Source organism: Telmatherina bonti (genome assembly GCF_933228915.1).
Source record: "Telmatherina bonti genome assembly, chromosome: 8".
Taxonomy (NCBI): domain Eukaryota; kingdom Metazoa; phylum Chordata; class Actinopteri; order Atheriniformes; family Telmatherinidae; genus Telmatherina; species Telmatherina bonti.
The window spans coordinates 21,083,946-21,106,981 of record NC_136626.1 but is presented as its reverse complement, the minus strand read 5'-3'; the positions used below and the strand labels follow the sequence as shown (position 1 = coordinate 21,106,981).

At 38.7% G+C, this 23,036-nt stretch overlaps 3 protein-coding genes across 3 annotated transcripts; 1 reads left to right on the top strand and 2 right to left on the bottom strand.

Annotated features, from left to right (window-relative positions):
- Positions 1-302: 302 nt before the first annotated feature.
- commd2 (COMM domain containing 2) lies at positions 303-2,890 on the bottom strand. The gene is made up of 6 exons (XM_079245412.1): positions 2,764-2,890; positions 2,010-2,087; positions 1,758-1,840; positions 1,126-1,200; positions 946-1,044; positions 303-672 (listed from the first exon to the last, which is right to left on the bottom strand). Exons 1-6 carry the CDS (start codon positions 2,831-2,833, stop codon positions 478-480), a joined length of 600 nt encoding a protein of 199 aa, XP_079101538.1. The 5' UTR covers positions 2,834-2,890; the 3' UTR covers positions 303-477.
- Positions 2,891-3,907: 1,017 nt separating this feature from the next.
- Positions 3,908-13,820, bottom strand: lmnb2 (lamin B2). Its single transcript, XM_079245485.1, has 13 exons — positions 13,421-13,820; positions 10,744-10,880; positions 10,444-10,600; positions 10,035-10,160; positions 9,829-9,927; positions 9,433-9,504; positions 9,232-9,357; positions 8,903-9,123; positions 8,181-8,415; positions 7,188-7,295; positions 6,976-7,095; positions 6,797-6,871; positions 3,908-6,514 (listed from the first exon to the last, which is right to left on the bottom strand). Exons 1-13 carry the CDS (start codon positions 13,637-13,639, stop codon positions 6,479-6,481), a joined length of 1,731 nt encoding a protein of 576 aa, XP_079101611.1. The 5' UTR covers positions 13,640-13,820; the 3' UTR covers positions 3,908-6,478.
- A 3,937-nt stretch (positions 13,821-17,757) lies between these two features.
- Positions 17,758-20,873, top strand: rpl36 (ribosomal protein L36). The gene is made up of 4 exons (XM_079245221.1): positions 17,758-17,804; positions 18,750-18,844; positions 19,055-19,189; positions 20,748-20,873. The coding sequence occupies exons 2-4, from the start codon at positions 18,752-18,754 to the stop codon at positions 20,835-20,837; spliced, it is 318 nt and encodes a 105-aa protein (XP_079101347.1). The 5' UTR covers positions 17,758-17,804; positions 18,750-18,751; the 3' UTR covers positions 20,838-20,873.
- The last annotated feature ends 2,163 nt before the right edge of the window (positions 20,874-23,036 follow it).

Here is a 23,036-nt window from a genome sequence, read left to right as displayed (position 1 = left end):
ACTATTACCTCGTTGCGCGTTTCACTGGAGAAGTTGCTTGTCTCAGATCTTAAACAGCATACAGGTTGGGCTTTCTTATAAAGCTTAATGTGAACATGTATTGATACTTAAACATTCATACTGGCCTGTAGGTGTTTTATTCCCAAACTGCACCAAATTGATGCTTTTAAATATAAAATGTCCAAAACTTTCTTTGGGGAGAGCATGCCCCCCTGGCAGGGTTGTATCCACCCCTCGCCCTTTATCTTGTCTGTCCTTTGCATGGCTTTATAAAACCATGAAGATGCAATTTCATCTGTTCAACCCTCTTTAATACAATGTCAGCAGCACAGTACAAATATGTTAAAACACAATTTTATATTTTGAAACATACTGATTTAAAGGTTAAAAAAAAAAAAAAAACCTTCTGCATGTATTAATGGGGTGCCGTGGAGGCAGCTGCAGGCACATGTGACACAGGAAGTATTCCAGGAGGAATTATTTAATGTTTCGTAAAATACGCCGAGCATGGCTGGTTTTCAAGGCGGCCAGAGCGGCCTCCAGAGTGGAGATCAGGTGCAGGAGGGTGCTGGGATCTGTTTGGAGAACCCTCCTGATATCTGAGTTTCCTGTCAAGTGCAGACGCATTGTCACCATTGGAATGATCTGCTGTCGGATTGAACGACTGGCCAGCTAGCAAGAGGAAGAGTGGAAAGAAGCAAAACAGATGAGATATAGTCACACTGAGAAATGTATCCTTTGTAGGCTGAAGTACCAAAAACGGCTCATTCATATGAACTGCTCTGACGTTTGTGTGTATTTTCTACGTCCTCTCACATCATAGTCTATATTCTAATATGATGTAAATTCAGAAGCTTCATATTACAAATAAAATCCACAACATAATCCATCCGATCTCCTCACAGTGATAATGGATTTGAAATGGCTCAAACAATGTCACCTCACCTGAATGTCCAATCTCCATTCCAGATTGTGGTAAGTGGGCTGAGTGGGGAGCAGCTGGTTTAGGGTGCTGCGGATCTGATTGTGATGCTGCACGTAGAGCTGCAGTAGAAATGGGAGATGAAACCTCCAGCACAACAGATTTATACTGTCTCATCTAAATGTAAGAACAATAAAAATCACCTGCAACAGGATCTTATTAAGCTCCTCACTGAAACCCAAAACTAACACAGAGTCCAGGAAGTCCACTTCAGAGATCTAAGCACAAACACACACAGATGAAACAAGACTTGCTTATAGTTGCTAAACTACATTTATTTAATACAAACTTAACTGAATATCATTAACTATTAGAAATTAAATAACTACCACAGATGATGTGTCAGTCTGATTTGGATATTAGCTCTTTTTTTTTTTTTTTTTTAAACTGAGACTCTGCTGCTGTGGATGTTTAAGGCAGGGGTGTCCAGCTCCCGTCCCTGAGGGCCACAATCCTGCAGGTTTTCCATGTATCCCTGCTCCGACAGCTGACTCAAAGTAATCAGTCATTGTGCAGAACTTCATAGGCTGCAGGATCCATTTAATTTATGTCAGATGTGTTAGATCAGGGAACAAGGGAAAACCAGCAGGACAGAGTCGATACAGGACTGACTTTGGACATCCCTGCTTTGAGGCCTTCTTTTTCCTCCATGTCCCACATCTTTGTGAAACAACAGCTGCATGTGCATCTTGAAAATGGCAGAGACATGTTGGACAAATCCTCATTATTAACGTGAGTCATTTGAAAGAGTGAGAATTATCAGTGCTGTGCTCACCATGTGTTTGGAGCTCTCCGTCATGAGGAACATTAGGCCTTCCACCCCATGTTGCACCATTTCTACAGGAACACATAGCTTCCCTACAACCAGCAATCTTTAATTAATTCATGAACAAATAAGCCTCACAATACATATCCATCTAGCTATCTGGAGAGATGTTAAATGCGTATCTCCAGGCTGATGTTCCAACGTGATGTTTGGAATCAGGAACGACAATTTACAGCTTGAAAAGATGTGTCTGAGTCTTACTGGCTGCACCCTCATAGATCTTCGGACTTGTTCCTTTCCTCAAGAATTCCAGCGCTATCCGACCAAACTCTCCAACCACTGAGGGGGAAAAAAACCTTTTTAGTGTGTTCATCTAGTCAATACATGGATAACAGATTTTCTTTCCACACTAAATTTAACATAAAACAAGGGAAGGCCCCTCAAACCAAGAGGAAGCACAAAATGAAGAATTTAATTTAAGGACAAACCAAATACCAAAACAGACTGAGAAAGTTAGTCAACAGAACTGAGCCAACAGGTTGCATGCTGAAGAATGCATCACTCCTGACTGAGATCAAATCAACCTCTGAGCATTTGTTCATATTATTTTCATAAAAAATGTGGAACAACACGTTTTTTAGTAAACAGTTGGGGATTAAAAATGCGTCCTGTAGAGCTCGTGCTATGTCTGGATTATATGCATCATGTATCATAAAAACCCTTTAATAAACTGTCACTTAAACAAAGAAAACAATATTTTATGTTGAAATATAAAGAACACACAAGCTCACATCTGTTTTTCAATGCAGTGACAGAGATCTTTGTTATTTTTTACGCCTATCAAACTAAAGTACTAAACGATCCTCGTATAATAACCAAAACATAGCTGACATGATGATCCAGCAGCGACAAAGTGAATTAAGTCACGTGCTTTACTTTTCTTCAACAGCTGTTTATCAGCTGACAGTCATGGACTGGGAGGACTGGGAGCCTCTCAGACTAACAGGTTACCCACCGGACGCATCAACCTTGGACAAGAAGGAAAGGTGTTCTTTATGGTCTTCCGACAAAACCAGCAGCATCATGAACAGCAAACATTCAGGACGTCCAGAGTGTTCAGTCAAGTAGCGGCATCCATTAAACCCGGAACAGCAGCCGCGGTTTTCTTCCTCGGTGGTATCGGCTTTGATTTCAAAGTAACTCCGTACTGCCCTCTTGTGGACAGCTGTCTTCATGCATACCGGACTCAAAGCATTTTTTCTTATCAATTAAGAATATTTGTACTACAAAAAAATACTATTAGCCCTTTTTAAGAAAAAAATGTAGCTTTACTATTTGTATCATCATAAAGAGGCAGCATCGAGGGGTTCGACTGCAAAAACAAAAAACTACCAGAAAGGATTACTTTTCCCAAATGTAAATAAGTTTAGATTTAGGTTAAATACGTTTTTCTCATTTGCTGTTCTTTAGACTCATTTATATTGTTCCTTGTCGTTAATACTGTAATGCCAATGTTACTTTATTTTTGCATGCTCCTGAATGTCATAATCCCTTCATATCTTATGTAAAGTACAGTGAATTGCTTTTATGAATAAAATGCTCAATGTGAAAAAACTTGCCCCGCAATTAAATAGCCCCATTTAATTGTAATAGCCAGTTTATCAATTGGGGAATGTGCTCCCCTTTTCCTGGTCCGTTTTGCATTTGAAGTTTTAAGAAAGTAGTTAGAACAAAAGGTGAACATTTAACATTAGATTTGCCGATCTTTAAAATGGTTTGATTACATTCCAGGCTTACGTTACAGACTGATAGTATGATCTGCAGCCACATTATTACAGCATCAATCCCCTTAATGCCATACAATTAGTTTTACAGTTGCCAACGGGGATTAGTTCTGAACTTGACATTATTATACATTTACAGTGGTAAAATTTTCCTGAGACCTTATAAAATCCCTTTCAACCTCATCCAAAGACCTTTACAGTGGAATTTTGATCTACTTAACTTTCGTTCGTTTCTCATTTATATGCAGCCTGTTTCCTTTTATAATCATGTTTTGTTTTGTTTTTTTAATCAACATTATAGCACCAGGATCACAACTACCAGGTCATTTCTTGCTTTATTTGAACAAACAAAACAATACCAAATATTTATATGAAATATGTTTATTTAAGTGTACAAAATGTAGTATGACAGGTAATCATGAATGAAAAAAATGACTGTCAGGCCATGTCCCTAAGGTGAATACATGGTCTCAGATTATTAAAATTTGGGAATAAAAAGTTCTTAAAAGAACTGATCACATGTTGTAGAAGAACAAGTTCAACCAGGACCTGAAGCACCACATTCTTAATTATGGTTACTGACAAGTTGCTGTTGCTTTCTTTTCCCCATGAACTTCAAACTGTTCACACATCCTTCACTCACAAAATGAGACTCAGTTGAAAAGCTCCAAGGATTTTGTCAACGACTGGCATGTAACCCGGAAACTACATTTAATCCTGCAAATGTTTCCTGCTCTTTAGGTCCCAAGCTCCCTACCTTAACACCACCAGATAATCTAAAAGACAAATTTATAAACGTTTCTTGTTAACAAACTGGTTACATAGTCAAGAGTTTAAAAAAAAAAAAAAAAAAAAAGTCAAGCAACTTAAACCACAGCAAAACATGAAAAACTAAATTTTCAAAGAATTCACATCAAAGTGAGTCAGTGAACTACAGTAAAGAATGGATCAGCTCAGTCTCTGCAAGTGTTGCTTTCCCAAAGATACCGGATCAAGTCCTTGTCACAGCAGACACAGGTCTGTGTTTTTGTGTTGGGAGCCAAATGCTCATGTTATTAGTGTCTCTTAAGGTCAACATGTCTGAAAATTCTAATGGGTATGACCAAGCAGATGTCTATGTATGAAGAAATGTTTTATTCTGCCTGTAAAATGTAAACTAGGGCTGCCTTTGAAGCCTGATTGAGGGGATTAAGTTAAATAGTCCACAGAACCTGGAAAGTCCTGCCTAAAAACAGTCCTGTGCAGGGGCCAAAGGGTCAATCAGCTTCATATCCATTTTAACTTCTCTGAGGTAATTTGTTCTGAATATTCATGGAAGACACCACCAGAATGACTAGCGGCAAAGAGGTCTGCATTTATCTCTATTCTCACATCTGAGAGGAGGTAAAGAACAAGGATGGAACAGAATGGAACCTATCAAAGGCCTCCGCTGTGGAAACGGCATGCATGTACTTCGGTCTAAAGACGGCCTGTTAGATGCTGGAGGTGAAGGAGGTTGTCAGGTTCTAGAAGAAAAAGCAATGTTGCAGCAACTCTGAAAGCTGAAGCAACTTGTGGAGTCAGAAACATTTATGGATTATATTAATGCACTCCTGAAAACCTGGGACTTGTTCTCTGAATGCAGGTCGTGTAACCTGGGAGTTGCAGTTGTCTGCCAGCTCCCTATGTGGAGCTGGAGCCATTGAGGTTATCCCAAAACTCCACTGCATGTTCTGCATGCAGACAAGATCTGCACAGGTTTACATTAAGCCCTTTAAGTTCCCAGGCTGGCTGACATAAATCCTTGTATGGACCTCAAGCACAGTGCCTCATGACAGGCCTAATTAGTGGGTGGTCCCAACTTTTGATGACAAGATGGCACTTCCCATTTAAGATTTTTTATAATCCTCAGTCTCTTGTATATTCTATGCTAAAGCTTTTCAAAGAAAACCTGTCTTCAAGGGATTCAAGGGACCTTTCTTCTTTATTCAAGGGAGTTTGTTAATCCAGTGTATTTATATTAAGTTGACTTGGATAAGGCTCATAAGGAGTGCTTTTGGGAATAACCAGGATGTCAGACAGCTTCTGCATGCTGTTAGATACCTACATTTGGAGAAATATGTCTTATGTATACTATGCATTAAGGCTCTTTAAAAAACACACACACAGACACTTCCTGATGTAAACTGAACCCCTTCTTGCGCCCCCCCCCCTCCTTTATCCTATCTACTATTTGAAGTAATAAAGAGAAGAAATTATGTGAAAAACTATCAGTATACCATCAGGATTTGCCTCAGGAATATGATCAGGATTCTGACAGCCATGTCCCTCATGTCTGCAGGTCATCAATGATGCTCTAAACCCTGACAACTGGACTGCACCTGGACTAAATTATTTAACAGGCAATTGAACATAACTGCCTTCATTATTTCTACAGCTGTTTTACTACAATTGCATTATTATGCAGTTTGAAAGAATATGTAAATGAAAAAAAATAAAATAAAAAATATGTAACAGGTGAAATTCACCCAGTTTACCACACCAAGAAATATCATATATAAGAAACACATTCAGAGTAGCCTTGATTTTGGAGAGAAAGCTAAGCTGCATTTACTTAACACCACCTCAGCTTAAGAGATGAAACTGAATTGCTTGCTAGCAAAGAGTTACGGTAAAAGACAATCATTTATACCAATTCTTCACATGTACATTAGATATTTGTCAGTACTGGAACACCACCTTTTAGATCCATAATTTTGTGCCATTATTGATGATGGGACTCTTGTCAATATTCAAGAAAACCAGAACGCTATTATTTAACGATTCAGAAACTGTCTGGAGTAAAAAATAAAAACACGAAATGAGTACTTGATAGGATCCTGTCGGTGGCTTTTATGACCCCCCAAAAAACAAAACCAAATACTATAGATATGAGGAGATCAAAGGCATGAAATCAAGAGCAGGACTTCACATGATGGCACACTCCCTGGTTGACACTTTGCCCTGTTAGAAGGGAGGAAATTGATTAATATTTGTGAGCAGGTAGAATGAAAATAATGGATGATGTTTGATTTTACAGTAAAAAAATATTTTCTCTATATAGTGAAAGGTGGAGTTTCTTGTAATTATCAAATTCTATATTGTGGTCAATATAAAAACGTTGTTTGGATACATTTACCCGGAGTCAACGTAATGGTAAAAAGGAGAATCTATTATTTTGGGGAAACAAAATGTTTTTTTGGGGTTTTGACATGCAAATTTGACAGGAAACAGAAGGACATTCACCGTTTGCACCACCTCCTCTTCCTCGCCATTTTCTACCTCCACCTGAGTCTTTGTTACGCTCCTTTTGGCCACTTCCTGCAGGTCAGTCCACCCCAAAGAGACACAAAACAATTAACGATCAAAGTGGTATGACTCCTGCAAGGAAATAATTACAGATACTTGTGTATAAATGAGTTTACCTCGCCGTCAGAGTTAGTCAAAGAGGTAACGATATAGCTTCCTGTTCCCCAGGAAGCCTGGCTCTTCCACAGCAAGTCAGAAGGTGGACTGTGGGCCACACCAGCATCAGCAGACCACACCTGTAAACAAAATTCAGATGAAGACATTAAAGTGAAAACTGGCTGATGTCGGTGCAATAAATGTAAAGGTTGTTTGTAGTATTGTCTCTCACCGTGACAGACTGTCCGGCCTTGAGGACAAACTTTGGTGAAAACTTGTAAACAACCTCCTCCCCATCATCCACTTGTCTTTTCAATCTCCAGTTGCCCAGAGGTTGGTCCTGCAAAACAAGTTGAAAAAGAAACAGGAAAATCAGAAACTCCTGGTTGACTGGGTTGCAGGAAACGTTTATTAGTTATTAAATATTGCTCAAACCACACATCACTGCTACAACTGGCACCGAAAGGAATAATCCTGCAGTCACCAAAGCATTTTTTTGTGATCAACTTCGTTGCCTTCCAAAACATTGCACTATAAAAACATAACTTTAACAAACAACAGTTTTTAAAAACTGCATCCTTGTAATTAAATTTTATTTACTGGCAACTTTATGATTAAAATACATTAGAGTCAAACTAGCATTACTGACTGGTATTTTATGCCCAATATTGACACTGCAGATGTGTATGGAGCTTGGTGGCACAACAATAACAAAACACCCCGTGATGCCTCTTCCAGGCTTTAAGTCTTTTAACCAAACAAAAATTAAATTGTTCGTAGATCCTCCAAGGAACACAATGACTGATAAACACCTGAGTGGGCTCACACAGTTGAACATTCATTATGACACTGAGAATGAGGCAGATGCTATGTGATGCCACAAGGAGACAGAATGAAATTTCAAGAAGAATTCTTTTTCTCTCTCTCTCGCTTTTTTTTTTTTTAAATAAAGCAATTTCTTGTGGCTCCAACTTAGTTTAATTATCTGACCAACTGTTAACAGTCATTCATTGTGCATTTAATGACATGTTTCGAGGAATTGCCACAACTGACACCTAACAGTTTCCTGTTGACTTTATTTTTTACATTAAGATTTTTTTTTTTGTGATTTGGCTGCAGCTAGCGGAGACTGTTCATTTAGAAACATGTATGCGTGATGTATGTAACTTGTTTTAACAGCTATAAGCAGCTGCTAACATCTCTGGACTCCCTGAATCTTACAAACCTGCTCAGTTTCATTAGTTAGTGTCACTGCGTTTCCATCCATGTCAGTTGGTGATATATTCACTGCTCCACTAGCTGTGGCCTCCTCCGACACCAGCAGCTGCTCTTCTCCTCTTCCCATCTCCAACACATCCTGTTCCGCCACTTCCACTCTCTTCCTCTTAGTACGTGATGAGGAAGATCCAGTTACCCTGGAAACGGTCACTCGAGAGGATGGACTGGGAGATAATTTCAGTCTGAAAGGAGGACATGAGTTCAACAGTTGACTTGGTGCAGCTGCAGACAGCATAAATAGTAAACTTTTAACAGTGTTGTATTTCATGTCATTCATAACCCGGCCTAAACTTTTCTCAGAACAGTTCTACACGCGCACCCTAGTTAAAACTAACGTAATACAAACTCAATAACATATATATAGCAAATATCTGGTGAAAAGTGTGACCCTCTCCCACATGCCTAAAAGAAGACACTGTATTTTATTGGTGTCCTTCATTTCCAGAAGCAATAAGACATGAATAAGACATGCTGTGCTGGTTCACTGCTTTAAAATTGAAATTTGAAATTTTACCCATTTGTTCTAAAACATATGCATCAAAAGCAACCAGAAAAAAATCTTACTAATGGTGCTCTGAGAAGTTCACTCCCATCTGGCATCCAGTTCCATGTACAACAATATTTAGTATTGTTAAAAAGTCTATACAATAGTACATAATCTGTTTGTACCTGTGTTCCTCGCCCTCCAGCAGTTTTCTGTATGCATTGATCTCCATATCTAGAGCGAGCTTCACATCCAACAGCTCTTGGTATTCACTGAGCTGTGCATTCATCCTTTCTCTCAGTTCAGCCATCTCTTGCTCTTTTCCTTCAATGGTACGGCGATGCTTGTCTCGCTCTGCTGACAGAATTTCCTCCAGTTCTCTAATACGGTCCTCTGAGGCAGCCACCTGTCATAAATAATGGTTAACAGAATCAAATACCAGTATACTTCATAGGGATGAACGCGATGATGTAGAATAGGTCAACATCTTTGCGTATAGGTCACAAAGTAGTACCTGTTTCTGCAGGGCACTCAGTTGATATCCAAGACTCTCTATTCTCATACGAGATTCCTGCAGCTCCTCTCTTGCTGCACCCATCGCCTTGTCATTAATCTCTGATGACACCTTGGCATTATCCAACTAGACAAAGATCAAGACTGCATGTGAGAATCAGAGTACCAAAAAAATAAGCAAAATATATGGTTCATCTCTTACCTTGGCCTGAAATGTTTGTTCCAGTTCCTCTTTATAAAGAGAAACTTGCTCATCATGTTGTCTCCTCAGGTCCTGGTGGAATAACACAAACCCAATCAACCAAATTTGAGGCTACACTTAATAAAATCAACAGTTAAAAAATGTCTGCTTCCTTTTTCAGAACTAGTTGGACATGGTCCACCCCCTATTCTCTGCAATTTTAAACTCCCAGATTACTCCTCATGGCAGACTCGCAGGCAGCACTGAATTAGAAATTCAGGAAGACTTCCTGAAATCACTGTCTAAGACATAATCCACAAATGCAGGTTAAAGCTCTATAAACAAAAGAAAAGGTCCACATAAACCTTACGTGAGTGCTTATTGTGCAGTTAATGCCGCCTCAACATCCAAACGTACCTGTAAAGCTTGACCCAGTTTGAGTTCATAGTCCTGCCTGACTCCAGAATCCACCTCCACTATTCTCTGCTCCTGTCGATGCCGACTCTCGCGCATCTCCTGAAGGCAAGGAGAATTTATAATATTTTAGATAACTGGTTAGAAAAAGTAGAGTAGGTGACTCATAAAATTAAATCTTTGTGCCAGTCCGACAAGCGCCCACATACCTCCTCAAACATGTTCTTCCGGAACTCCAGCTCTTCACTCAGCGACTGACAGCGGTTCTCCAGATCTACACGCATCAGCGTTTCTGCCTCCAGCTGGCGCTTGGCAACAGCATGGCTATCCTCTGCCTACATACAACATTAAAATAAATTGAAAAATAATTTTAGCACAGACAACTGAAAGACTCAGCTGCTGGCATCTGCAAAGCAACTTTTAGGTGGAATAGAAATCACACTGGCAAAGAAGGTATATCAGTAAAAGAAGCTCTACATTTCTAATAGTTTTCAAAATGAAAAATAATGTGTTACACTTTCAAGTATAAATTCTGAAAAGGAAATAGTCAAATTTCTCTCTCACCAGTTGAATTTTTCTTCAGTTTTGTTGAAAAAGAGAGAAGTCTCCAGTACTCACCTTGGCCAGAAGACTCTTAACATCAGCTAGCTCTGAAGTCAGTGCAGCATTCTGACTTAAAGCTGTAGCGAGAGACGCTTCACTCTTATTTAGTTGGCCCTCCAATCCATTGGCCCTGGACACAGCTGCAGCAAGATCACCATCCTTCTTCTTGACACTTGAAAAACAAAGGAGGGAGAAAGCGGGTATTATCTGAAACCGACTAATTACTTGCTAACACCTGATACCAAACGTTTCATCTGTTTTTAATATACTTTATCTTAAAGCAAGTAGTATGAGAATAAAATGGACTGCATTTACCTGCGCGTTGCTTCTTCAAGATCAGCTTGAGCCTTTCCAAGGTCAATCTGGAGTCTGGCTCTGTCTTTAGCAGTATCATCCAAAACTCGCCGAGCATCAGCTAACTCTGCCTCATACAAGGCCTTCAAGCCTGTTACCTAAAGGGTTAACGAGAATTATAAAATAAAATCATTAAAAAGGCACAGTGGTACTAAATGTAGCTTGCAGAAGTTGCTGTGCTGACACACAAAGCTAAATCAAGCTGAATATGGTCATTAAATTAGCCATAGTCTTTATGACAGTACACGCCCATGAGGAGGTAACAATGTAATTGTCTAAAGGGTGTATGACCCCACATTGCTGTGAACAGTGCTCGAAAATGTTAAAGACACTGTGCATCTTTTAACGTTGTCCATGAGAGATCATTGTACCTGTAAGTAAAGCTGAAATCAATGTACCAATTTTGTCTTGAAGTTTCTTGAATGTTTAAGCTTCATTCAAGAAACTTCAATCACTCCCAGAGCAACAGGTTGGGAATACTTTCACTGACTGCAAGTTGACACAAAGTTTTAAGTTGCTGTCTTCCTTCACTTTCTAGCAAAAAATAAATAAATAAGATGGCTTTATTGGGAATTAATCACCAGGAGTAATACACGTAAACCTCACAGTTTTTAAAATGAAATAAATAGACATATCTCTGGAACATGTGCAGAGCACTAAGAAACACCCAAAACTTGATCGACAAAGTTCTGATCGCACACCTCATGTATGTCAGAAACATACTTTCCTTGTTTTTAAAAAGAAACAAGAGATATTGAACACATTGCTGGTCAAACAAACAGTTAAACAATGTCTGGTGATTTGAGGGAGCCTTTATACAGTCAGTCACAGACATCTAATTTGCAGAAACTTCCGGGAAGAAAAACTATAGTTAAATTCTGCAAAACGTGTAATTAATTTATTTTTTTTTAAATTTAGGGTTCTAACATTGCCATCTTGGCAGGGGCGCGTCGTCTCGCCCGGAAAATACAAATATGGGCAAAGATGTAGAGCTGAGAGGGGGGCTGTGACCGTCATGGTGGATGATTGACAACGAGCAAACTCCGAGCTGCTTATAACTAAGAGCTTACCGAGCTAACCTGGAGATAACAGGAGCTAACCAGCTAACGGAGGTAAGCGGGCTAATGCTAAGTCATGTTGTTAACCGGCTAAAACCGCCACTGTTTTACATTCTTCTTACTTGAAGCGGGAGGTTGAGTCCCTGTCAATCAAAAAGTTCTGCCCCTAAATATGCCAAATTTTGACATTAAATTACTTTTAAACGGGTGAGTTAGAAAAAAATTCACTTCCCCCACAGTTGTCATACACGTAAACCTGACCTATTAAATGGAAAATGGATTTTTATACCAGGCTGTAAATCTGTTTATTTCTGCTGTGAAGTTGACCTTTTTAACGTGGGAATCTATGGAGATTTGCTCGGTTTCGGAGCCAGCCCCTAGCGGATGATGGGGGAACTGCAGTTTCATGCACTTCTGCATAGGCTTCACTTTTAACCGCCTGAGGTTGCCGCTTGGTACATATATAATTGCAAAGAAAACGCTGACATTCCTGCTTCTCATAATAAATGTTTGTCTAGCTCCAACTCAAGAATCTGAAGTGACTTATTGTGCGAAATAATCTGCTTTTCTTGCAACACTATTTTTTTTCTTGATTTAGCAAATAACTGTGTGTCAGCCATAATGTCATTTGTCAAACTAAAATTATGACCTTGTAAATAAGCAAATCATGATGAGTGAATTAATGAAATCCTGATTGTATCACACAAGTTAGATTCAAATTAAGTGTCAAGAAACAGAAAAAATGCTCATTGAACCCTGAATGTAAAGAATCAACTTTAAGATCTTAATTTAATAGCCCCCCCTTAATGAGCTTAAAGTGAGGGATTTAGTGTGGAAGCATATGTTTGAACAGAAGTCTACTGGAAAAGTGGAATATGTCTCTATTGTTGTGAGTGGAAAACGTTGTTGTTGTTGTTTTTTTAAGCAATTGGCTGCTTTATCTGCTAATGGAAAAAAAAAGTTATATTTTTTAATTAAATGTTTGTTAATTAAATGTTCACAACTGGGTACAATGAATAAATCAGAAAACGCGCAAAAAACAAATCAGATTATTTGATTTTAGCTTTATTATCTTTCAGATGACTAAATAAAAACAAATTATGAACATAAAAGAAAGAATTAAATTAAAAAAAAAAAAAAAAACAAAAAAAAAAAACCCCAAGACAAAATCCTTTTGTATCCTAACAGCAAATGTATGGGACCCAGCCCTTTCAATGGTAAATCAATCATCACAACAGCCGCAGTGCAAAAGTAAACATCACAAACGAAACCATAACAGGATTCAGTTTTAACTTAACTTTTACTTTAAGTTGTTTGACTCGTTGTTTTTTCCTAAATAACTTAATATAATACTTATCACTCGGTTAAGATTAAACAAAAAAAATTTTTTTTAAGAGTGGCGCGAAATAACACTCGTCAGTCTTCCCAGTCCCGCTAACTTTTAATCCATAATAACATGCAATACAGTTTTATAACACTATAATTATTACTGATAAAGGGTTTACAGTCATCACGTGCTTATAAAACTAAACTAAAATTACACGTGCATGAGTAAGGGGCAAGTATTTTATTATACTCACTTCTCTGGTAGTCACCTCCTCCTTCTCAGAAACTTTGACCATCAGTCGGTCGTTCTCCAACTCAAGTGCCCGGACTCGGTCGATGTAGACGGCCAGCCTGTCATTTAGCTGCTGCAAGTCTTGCTTCTCCTGCAGACGAGATATCCGGGTCGGGGAGAGAGGGGTCGAGGCCGCCGACCGGCCAGCTTCTCGGCTTGGAGTCACGCTAGCTGTCGCCATTACTGCTCTTTCAACTATCCAGAGTTTACTTCGCCGCTAAACAGATAACAGAAAACAAACCAATCTCGGTTTCTTTGGATGCAAAACAGTTTGCTCTCTTAATCAACCAAAATGATCAATCAATGAATTGTACTGCCGCGCGACATAGAAACGAGCCAAACTCAGTAGTGTGATTCCAAGATGGCCGACACGCCTGTTAAGACCGCGCCAAAAGCACGGACCGCTTCCTGTGTAGCGAGGGCTTCTGGGAGGGCGGGGCGATGCAGGGATGACGTCTGTTTACGTTTAAATCAGTCCTTTAAGTTCCGGCACTTTTAAATTCTACCCCTTTGCATACCGGGACTATTTTTAATGTCCATGCAATGAGGCTTGAAGTTCATGAAAGTGTCTCCATGGCACTTTGAATTTGGCAAATGTTTATTTGATTTAGAACTTGCTGAATTTGCTGACCACTTGTTTTTTTCCACTTAAAGCACTAGTTTAAGTCATTCACTGATTTAAATTGATAAATATAACAGAATAATAATTACAATATAGACATGATCTTCCTGTGGCTCGTTTCATTTCTATTTTAATCTATTCAAACCATCTAATTTTTCTCTATATAAATATCTGAGTTCATTTGTAAGTAATACAGATTTCGTCAATTAGTGATAAAAACTTTTTCAGTTGGGCTGTATAATAATGTCAATTTCAACAGACCTACTGAGAAAGTTATTCATCACTTCATTATTTATGAAAGGTATTGGAAACAGACAAGTGGTTTTTGTAAGAGAAGATACTTTTGGACATTAAATATGACAACATGTAGAAAAGAAAAAGAGGTCATTATCAGTAATTTAAATTCAAATATTGAATTCAAATTAAAAGTAAATTATCTAAATGATCAGGAGTTACTATTCATTCATTCATTCATTTTCTTGACCGCTTAATCCAATTCAGGGTTGCGGAATCAGGAATTACTGAATCTATTCATTCATTCATTCATTTTCTGAACCGCTTAATCCAATTCAGGGTCGCGGGGAAGCTGGAGCCTATCCCAGCTGGCTTTGGGCGACAGGCAGGGTACACCCTGGACAGCTCGCCAGTCCATCGCAGGGCCACACAGAGAGACAAACAACCACTCACACTCATTCCTAGGGGCAATTTAGAGTAACCAATTAACCTAACATGCATGTCTCCCCATGTATGCGTGGGTTCTCTCCGGGTACTCCGGCTTCCTCCCACCGTCCAAAGACATACTGAATCTATATAACTCACAAATATACTTAAATTACATTTATACAGGAAAAATTAGAAGCTTTGATGGGATCAGCTTGACAGTATTTTCTCTGGTTGAACTAGGGTTTTGGTTGAGCTGCCTGTATTATTCACTCATCAACTTGTTGTCAACCTGCCTGCTTTCCTGCTCACTTCTCTGGCAACCCACCTGTTCACTAGCCTACAGCTGCTTCAGTCACTGGTTCCTGCCCCCGAAGATTGAAGAGGAAGTACTCTCAAGTCAGAAAATCCTAATTTATTGATCTGACAAGTTTAATGGGAGTAACAGCTGACAAATCACCTTCAAGCATTTTCGTTTTCCAGAATGCTTTTTGGGTTTTGAAGTCTTGCACCCAGTTTTTGTTGTATTTTGTTTTATGATGTGTTTTTTTCACAAAAAAGATACAAGTTGAGAAAAATGAAAGTAAGTGTCTTTTAAATATCTATCTATCTATCTATCTATCTATAGAGAGAGAGAGAGAGAGAGAGAGAAAGAGAGAGAGAGAGAGAGAGACATGGCTTAAATCTTGACCTCCAAAATCAGAATAAATAGATGGATGGATCAGTTCATGTCTTGTTGTTGGTTATTATCCTGACACAGAGAACAGTATAATAATGGTTTGTTTTTTTTTGTTGTTGTTGTTTTTTCATAGATATTTAATAGGAAAAAACGTTTGTTTGTGTTTTTTAAATACCCAAGCAGGAATGCTTTTTGTGCATATTTGTTCAATGCTATTGGTGGCTTCTTCTTTTTCTTTTTTTTTAATGTAAATTTTTTTCATTGGAAAAATCACAATCCAAAATATTTCATTAGACAAAAATAACAGTTTTAACCTAGAAGTTAAATTATAAACATAACATACATTTAAGTAGATGTATCATTAGGTGTATGATTGCCAAGCCCTGCATTTGAAGCCGTTGATGACTTCTAAACAGCAGTGGCTGATATCTTCGAATAATTTTTCTTTTACAAAGGAAAGCACTGTTCAGACATTTTTATACACAGTTATAACATCAAATCTGTTGTAAAAATCTAAAGAAAACGAATTACCTCAGAAACTGGGACATGGAGATTGCATTTCCATCACATCAAAGTTCACACTCTGCCAGTTGGAACAATTGTAGGATTTGGGTCACAACGAGGTCAAACCAGACCGATCCTTTATCATTTAGCCTAAAGTGATGACAGCTTATGTGTGGAACGGTTATTGTTGTAAAAGACATATGAGTTAAATTCTTTTTATTACCTCTGCCAAGGAAGTATTTATTTGCTGACGTTTATCTGTTTGTCTGTCTGTCTGTCTGTTTGTGTTCAAGATAATTCAAAAAGTTATGGACGGATTTCATTAAATTTTGCAGGATTTGTTGTAAATGTGAAAAGGAAGAACTCGTTCAATTTTGGTGATGATCCAGATCACCATTTGGATCCAGGATTTTCTAAAAGGATTCGTTAACATTGTGCTTGGCGGAAGTTTGCGCCCTCCGAGTACTTTTCTAGTTGTATTTATTTTCTGCTTTAAAGTATTTAGTCAATGTTTGACAAATTTTCATCTTGATGTGAGCAAAACATTTTCAAAAAGTTGTGACAGAATCAGAAAAGACATCACAATAGTAAGAATAAGAAAACCTTTATTATTCTCCTCAGTAGAGAAATGGTCTTGTTGCAACATAACAGGAAAAAATAAAATAAACATAAAATAAAAAAAATAACACACAAATAAATTATATGTAAAGTATGTACAGTTTATGGTCTGGTCAGTATATAGTATGTAAATATGTACATAAACATGTATGTAGATATATAAATATAGTTTACAAGTGTTTAGTGTGAAGTTTGACAGCTTCAGGGAGGAAAGACTTGTGGGATCTCTCCTTTGCACAACAAGGATTGATCAGTCAGTCACTGACATAAATATTATTATAACATAGTTGTTGTAGTGTCACAAAATATTCCCCTTTTAGACTGAAAAATGACATAAGGATGCCATGATTTGTAAAATGGAACATCCATAGAAAACATAGTCTTTCCAAGCAAGAATGAGCCATGGCTCACAACTCTGTGCCAATTTCTGTGAGAGAATAATCAATAAATTAAGGGCAAAAAAGCCTAATGCAATATTTTGTAGAATTTTAGTTTACAGAGCAAAACACTGTAAAAAGATTTAGGGAGTTTTGGGAACCTAGCCCTTTAATGGGAACGGGAGCCTCTAAACATATAGGGAAAGTGAGCCTTTTTGGCATCTACTACATTGTAAACAATTTGTTGCATAGTGAAGGACTGCTCCGACAAAAAACATGCTGAAATGAAATATGTTTGGGGATATTAATCAATAAGAACCTTACAAAGTTATTATTTCCACTAGGCTCATTAAGAACTGAGGTTGACTGCAAATGTGGCTTTGGATCACCAGTTTATACAAAATTGGTAAAAATGTGTGGCTAAAAGGTTTCTATATGCACCACATAAATGTTGACCTGTTATGTCAGTAGAATGACTTATAAGATAAGTTTTCTCACCTTTAAGCTTTTATTTATTTATTTATTTGCATTGTTTACTATCTAGATATAAACATTAGACATTTTGGTGATTTGATGTATAGCAGTATATTCACGGAAGAATTATCACTGGTTACTCTAAGCAGACCTAATAGCTACTCAGTTCATTCATACTAAGGTACGCAGATGGTTCTCTGTGCACCTAAAAGCATTACAATCATGCACACAGTTAGTTCAATGAAATGGGTGGTGAAAACATAAACCCAATTTAATTGTAGTATCTCTTCCAGTCCACAGTGGCGCTGGCGGGCATCAGTACCATACAGAGGTGACTTCCGGGTCAAGTCTTTCAGTACCCGCCTCTTCCAGCCAACAGTCCTTCCGGCTTGATCGCCACCATCGACACCAGGTAGGATTTTAATGTCGACTACAATGCGATAGAATCCATCACAGATCTTTGCCATCAATTGACTTTAGGTCTAGATGTTTACATTTAAGATATTCACTAATTTAATTGTACATCTCCTATTAGTATTGTGATATAGTTTGCTCCGGAACTGTCGAAAAATGGTAACAAGCCACAGATTTGATGTATTTGACTAACAACACACCGCAGCAGACAATTAGTCCCAATAGTTGTGGATTATAATTTCAGCGGCGTTTAAATAACATCCCAAGCTTTATAGTAACAAGCAGAGAAGCCGTCATTATTAAACACTTATGTCTACCGAATAAATTGACACACGTTCCTACTACCCTCCATGTTTCAGTGTGTCAACGATATAGAAGCAGTAGCTTGATGAAACCCACATATTGCATGAAACATGTCATTTGAATGTGCATTTGTTGTTTTAAAAAAACTGACTGAATGCCTCGGACAACACTTATGAATGTGGAACGAGTGATGTTGATCAATTCTGAATCTTGGAGCTGGCCACATATTTGCAAACCCTGGACAGCATATCAATTTACGTGAAAACAGGCAAAAAGATGTAGTATTCACATGTTAGGTTACAGGCTGTTGTCCTAGTCCTTGCATAGTGAGTTTTGTATGGACATATTCACCATCCTGTTGTTTTTATTCTGCAGTTAACGAAATTATTCACTTCCATTACTGGTTGTTTAACATTTAATTTAATTTATGCAATGCGTCCACTGGTCTGGTAATTTCTGAAATGACCTAATAGTGTCTTGTAGACTAAATTTAACACTTCGTAAATGGGGAAAAAACGTTCTCTCAATAAATATTTGTTTTAATCAAGCCTTCTTCAAGTAAAGAAGTTTAATTTGTGAAATGTGGCTTTTTCTTCTTTTTAAGGAAATATACACTCAACCTTGTGTTTTTGTTTTGCAGACATGGCTATACGCTACCCTATGGCTGTTGGCCTTAACAAAGGTCATCCTGTCACCAAAAATGTAACTGCCCCGAAACACAGCCGCAGACGTGGAGTAAGTATCTGCTGATATGAGTTGAACCAGAGCTCATTTTTAGTTTTATTCCTTTCTTAGGGAGGTCAACTCCTGTCATTGTTGTCATTCTTGTTCTTATAGGTGTGATATCATGTCACACGTTTTTGTCATTTGTTCGTTGACCATTAATTGCTTCCAGTTGTTCATAAAATATAAAGTACTGATTTTTTTTTTATTGTTTCTGTGCAGCGTTTGACCAAACACAGCAAATTTGTTCGGGACATGATCCGTGAAGTTTGTGGTTTTGCTCCATATGAGAGACGAGCCATGGAGTTGCTGAAGGTGTCTAAGGACAAGAGGGCCCTCAAGTTTATCAAGAAGAGGGTGAGCATCATAACTTAACGCGACTCCTACCTGCTTCTAGTGCTGCCTGAAAACCTTGTGAGACACACCAATGTGTCCTTTTATTAATTTCATTTGTTGACTAGAATTAGACTGGTTAACAATCCTTGACAACATCTAACAAATGTCCTATTTGCTGAACAAATGGGTTTTGATTGTTACATTGGGGAAAAAAAGTGTTAAATAGCACAGCAAAACGTTGGAATTATTGCCACAACTGTAATAAAAAAAACATTTTTTTTTTTTTTTATTCTTATTTGACTTTGGATTGGATGTACATTCACAGTTGCCGGAGGAGCTGGTTTTCCCATATCTGATGGAGTTACTCTTAAGCGAAATTAGTACAAATAAGCTTTTTGCATTAGCTGACCCAAGAAAACTGCATTCTGTGATGATTGTACCATTATAAAACTGAACATCTTCATATAACTCGGGCTTTCTTTTTCTGGAAGACTTCATTCTAAAGGGTTTTGCAAACTGCGCAGTCAGTAATTTTTTATCTTTTCTGGGTGGCAAAAACAAAATTTATTGTTGTTTTTTTTTAAGTTCTGATTTGGGGATTCAGTTTATTCAGTTGATCAGTTTATTTTGGCCAGTCATCAAGGCAAAATAATTTTCCTATTTGGTATCCAACTGTCATGTGATTGGTTTAATTCGGTCAATTAAGTCATTGTGCACAATGTGATGGCCATAATATTTAGTTTGAGGTTTGTAGAAACAGGGAAATATCTTAAACCAGCAGGACAGTGGCTCTCAAGGGATCAAATAAAAAAGGCCAGCTATAGATTGTTTGGAGCAGCTGCACCTTATTGGTTGTTCTCATCGTTTTTTTATTCAAGAAGGTTCAACAGATGCCATTGAAAATGCAACTTTTTCCCATTTGATTTGTTACTTTTACCCCCCCCCCCCCCCCCCCCCCCTCATGTTGATGGGCATTATAACCCTTTATAGATCTTTTTTTTTTTTTTTTTTTTTTTTTTTTTTTTTTTTTTATTAGCTCAGGAGGAAGAGCAGTTGTCCTTCAACTGGTAAGTTGGGGGATCGATTCCAGGCTTCCCCTGAAATGCCGAAGTGTCCTAGGGCAAGACACTGCCCCCCGATGTGCCTATCGGGGTATGAGTGTGTTGAGTGAGTGTGTGTGTGAATGGGTGAATGTGACAAGTAGTGTAAAGCGCTTTGAGTGGTCTGTATGACTAGAAAAGCGCTATAGAAGTACAAGTCCATTACCATTTACCATTATACTGCATTGCATATTGAATAAAATGTATAGCTGTGGAACTCATCATTTGAGAGCTACAGTACCCAAATTTCTTTCTTCCATCAAATATGGTCAGATTATACACATTATATTGGAATTCAATACCATATTAATCAATTGTGGGAACTTAAAACGTCAAAAATAGTCTAAGAAATCAACCAAGAAGCCTGGAAGTTGTGGAAAGTATGGAATTTAGTAAAGTATTGAAATGGCAATTGTATCAATTAAAATCTGTTCATATTAAATCCCTTTGTAATGTCGGCAATTGTGTTTTTTCTTCAGATTGGCACTCACATTCGGGCCAAGAGAAAGAGAGAGGAGCTGAGCAACGTGCTGGCTGCCATGAGAAAGGCTGCAGCAAAGAAGGACTAAATGGTCACTTAATAAAAGTTCTGTTTAAATACAAAATTCTTGTCCTGTGCCTCACTGTTTTGGTTTCGATGATGAGCAGCAGGTCCTCCTTTCTAAAAACAAAATAATTTATGTTGATTCAACTATGCTTTAAGCCAGGTGTGCCCTATTCTGGTCTTTGTGATTTACTAGCCTGTAACTTTTCGATGCGTCCCTTGTCCAACACACAGACAAATGGGTTATCTCCAACATCCTTGTGTTATTCAGCTCTAAATTAAGGTTTGTTGGAGAAGGTTTGCTTGTTAAATTCACAGGATAGTTATATTAATATTTATTTATGAAATGAAAAATACTTTATTAATCCCCAAAGGGAAATTTAATACTGTAGTATATAATTCATTTGAGGAGGTGTTCCAGAGGCTGCTGGTTCTGCAGGGGCGACCACAGACCACTTAGCAGTTCCGATGCTTTTTGGCTGATGATGTTTTGGTCACTTTTAAATGCTGGTGGTGTTTACACTCTAGTGGTAGCATGTGATGGAGTCTACAACCCACACAAGTGGCCCAGGTAGTGCAGCTCATCCAGGATGGCACATCAATGCAAGCTGTGCCAAGAAAGTTTGCTGTCTCAGTGTAGTGTCCAGAGCATCGACACACTATCAGGAGACAGGCCAGTACATCAGGAGACGTGGAGGAGCCGTGGGAGGTCAATAACCCAGCAGCAGGACCACTACCACCTCCTTTGTGCAAGGAGGAACAGGAGGAGCACTGCCAGAGCCCTGCAAAATTAGCTCCAACAGGCTACAAATAAGCATGTGTCTACTCAAAAAGTCAGATCCATGAGGTTGGTATGAGGGCCCGACGTCCACAGGTGGGGGTTGTGCTTACAGCCCAACACCGTACAGGATGTTTGGCATTTGCCATAGAACACCAAGATTGGCAAAATTGCCACTGGCGCCCTGTGCTCTTCACAGATGAAAGAAGGTTCACATTGAGCAGATGTGACAGTCTGGAGACGCCGTGGAGAACGTTCTGCTGCCTGCAACATCCTCCAGCATGAAAGCAGTGGGTGAGTAATGGTGTGGGGTGGCATTTCTTTGGAGAGCCGCAAAGTCCTCCATGTGCTTGCCAGAGGTAGCCTGACTGCCATTAGGTACCGAGATGAGATCCTCAGACCCTCTGTGTGACCGTTTGCTGGTGCTGTTGGCCCTGGGTTCCTCCTAATGCAAGACAATGCTAGAAGACTACATGTGGCTGGAGGGTGTCAGTAGTTCCTGCAATACGAAGGCATTGATGTTATGGACTGGCCCGCCCGTTCCCCAGACCTGAATCCAATTGAGCACATCTGGGACATCATGTCTTGCTCCATCCACCAACGCCAAGTTGCATCACAGACTGTCCAGGAGTTGGCGGATGCTTTAGTCCAGGTCTGGGAGGAGATCCCTCAGGAGAACATCTGCCGCAGATCTCCAACGTCTTACTTTAGTGTTCCCTTTAATTTTTGAGCAGTGAATATATAGATAGATTAGATAGATAGATAGATACTTTATTCATGCCCAGGGGGGAAATTCAGGGTGTTGCAACAGTTCCTTTAAAAAAAAAAAGAAGATAAATAGATTAAATTAAAGATTAATATTAAACAGTCTAATTGCATTTGGAATGAAGGACGTTCTGAACCTCTCAGTCCTGCTCCCACTGCAGCTGCTCCTCTGTCCTGCCAGGGTATTATGGAGGGGATGTTTTTTATTATCCGAAATACCATGAAGTTTTCTTCTCATCCTCTGCTCATCCACAGCTCTGACAGGGTCCAGACTTCTGCCTAGGACAGAACTAGCCTTCCAGACCACTTTGTCCAGACGTTTGCAGTCCTTGTTTGTAATGCTGCTCCCCCAGCAGACACCAGCGTAAAACATCATACTTGCGATGACAGTGTGATAAAACATCTGCAGCAGGTCACTGCAGACATCAAAGGACCTGAAAAGGCGACTCTTTACCTTCCTGTACGCTGTGTTTGTGTTGGCTGACCATTCCACCCTTTGGTCCAGAACCACCCCAAGGTACCTGTGGGTCTTCACATTCTCTCTTTCCTCTCCATCACTACAGACTGACTTTCTGTGTGATGTAGATCTCTGGTCTTGGAAGTGTTCAGGAGAAGACAGTTCTTGTTAGAAGAATGACAGTATATATATATATATATATATATATATATATATATATATAT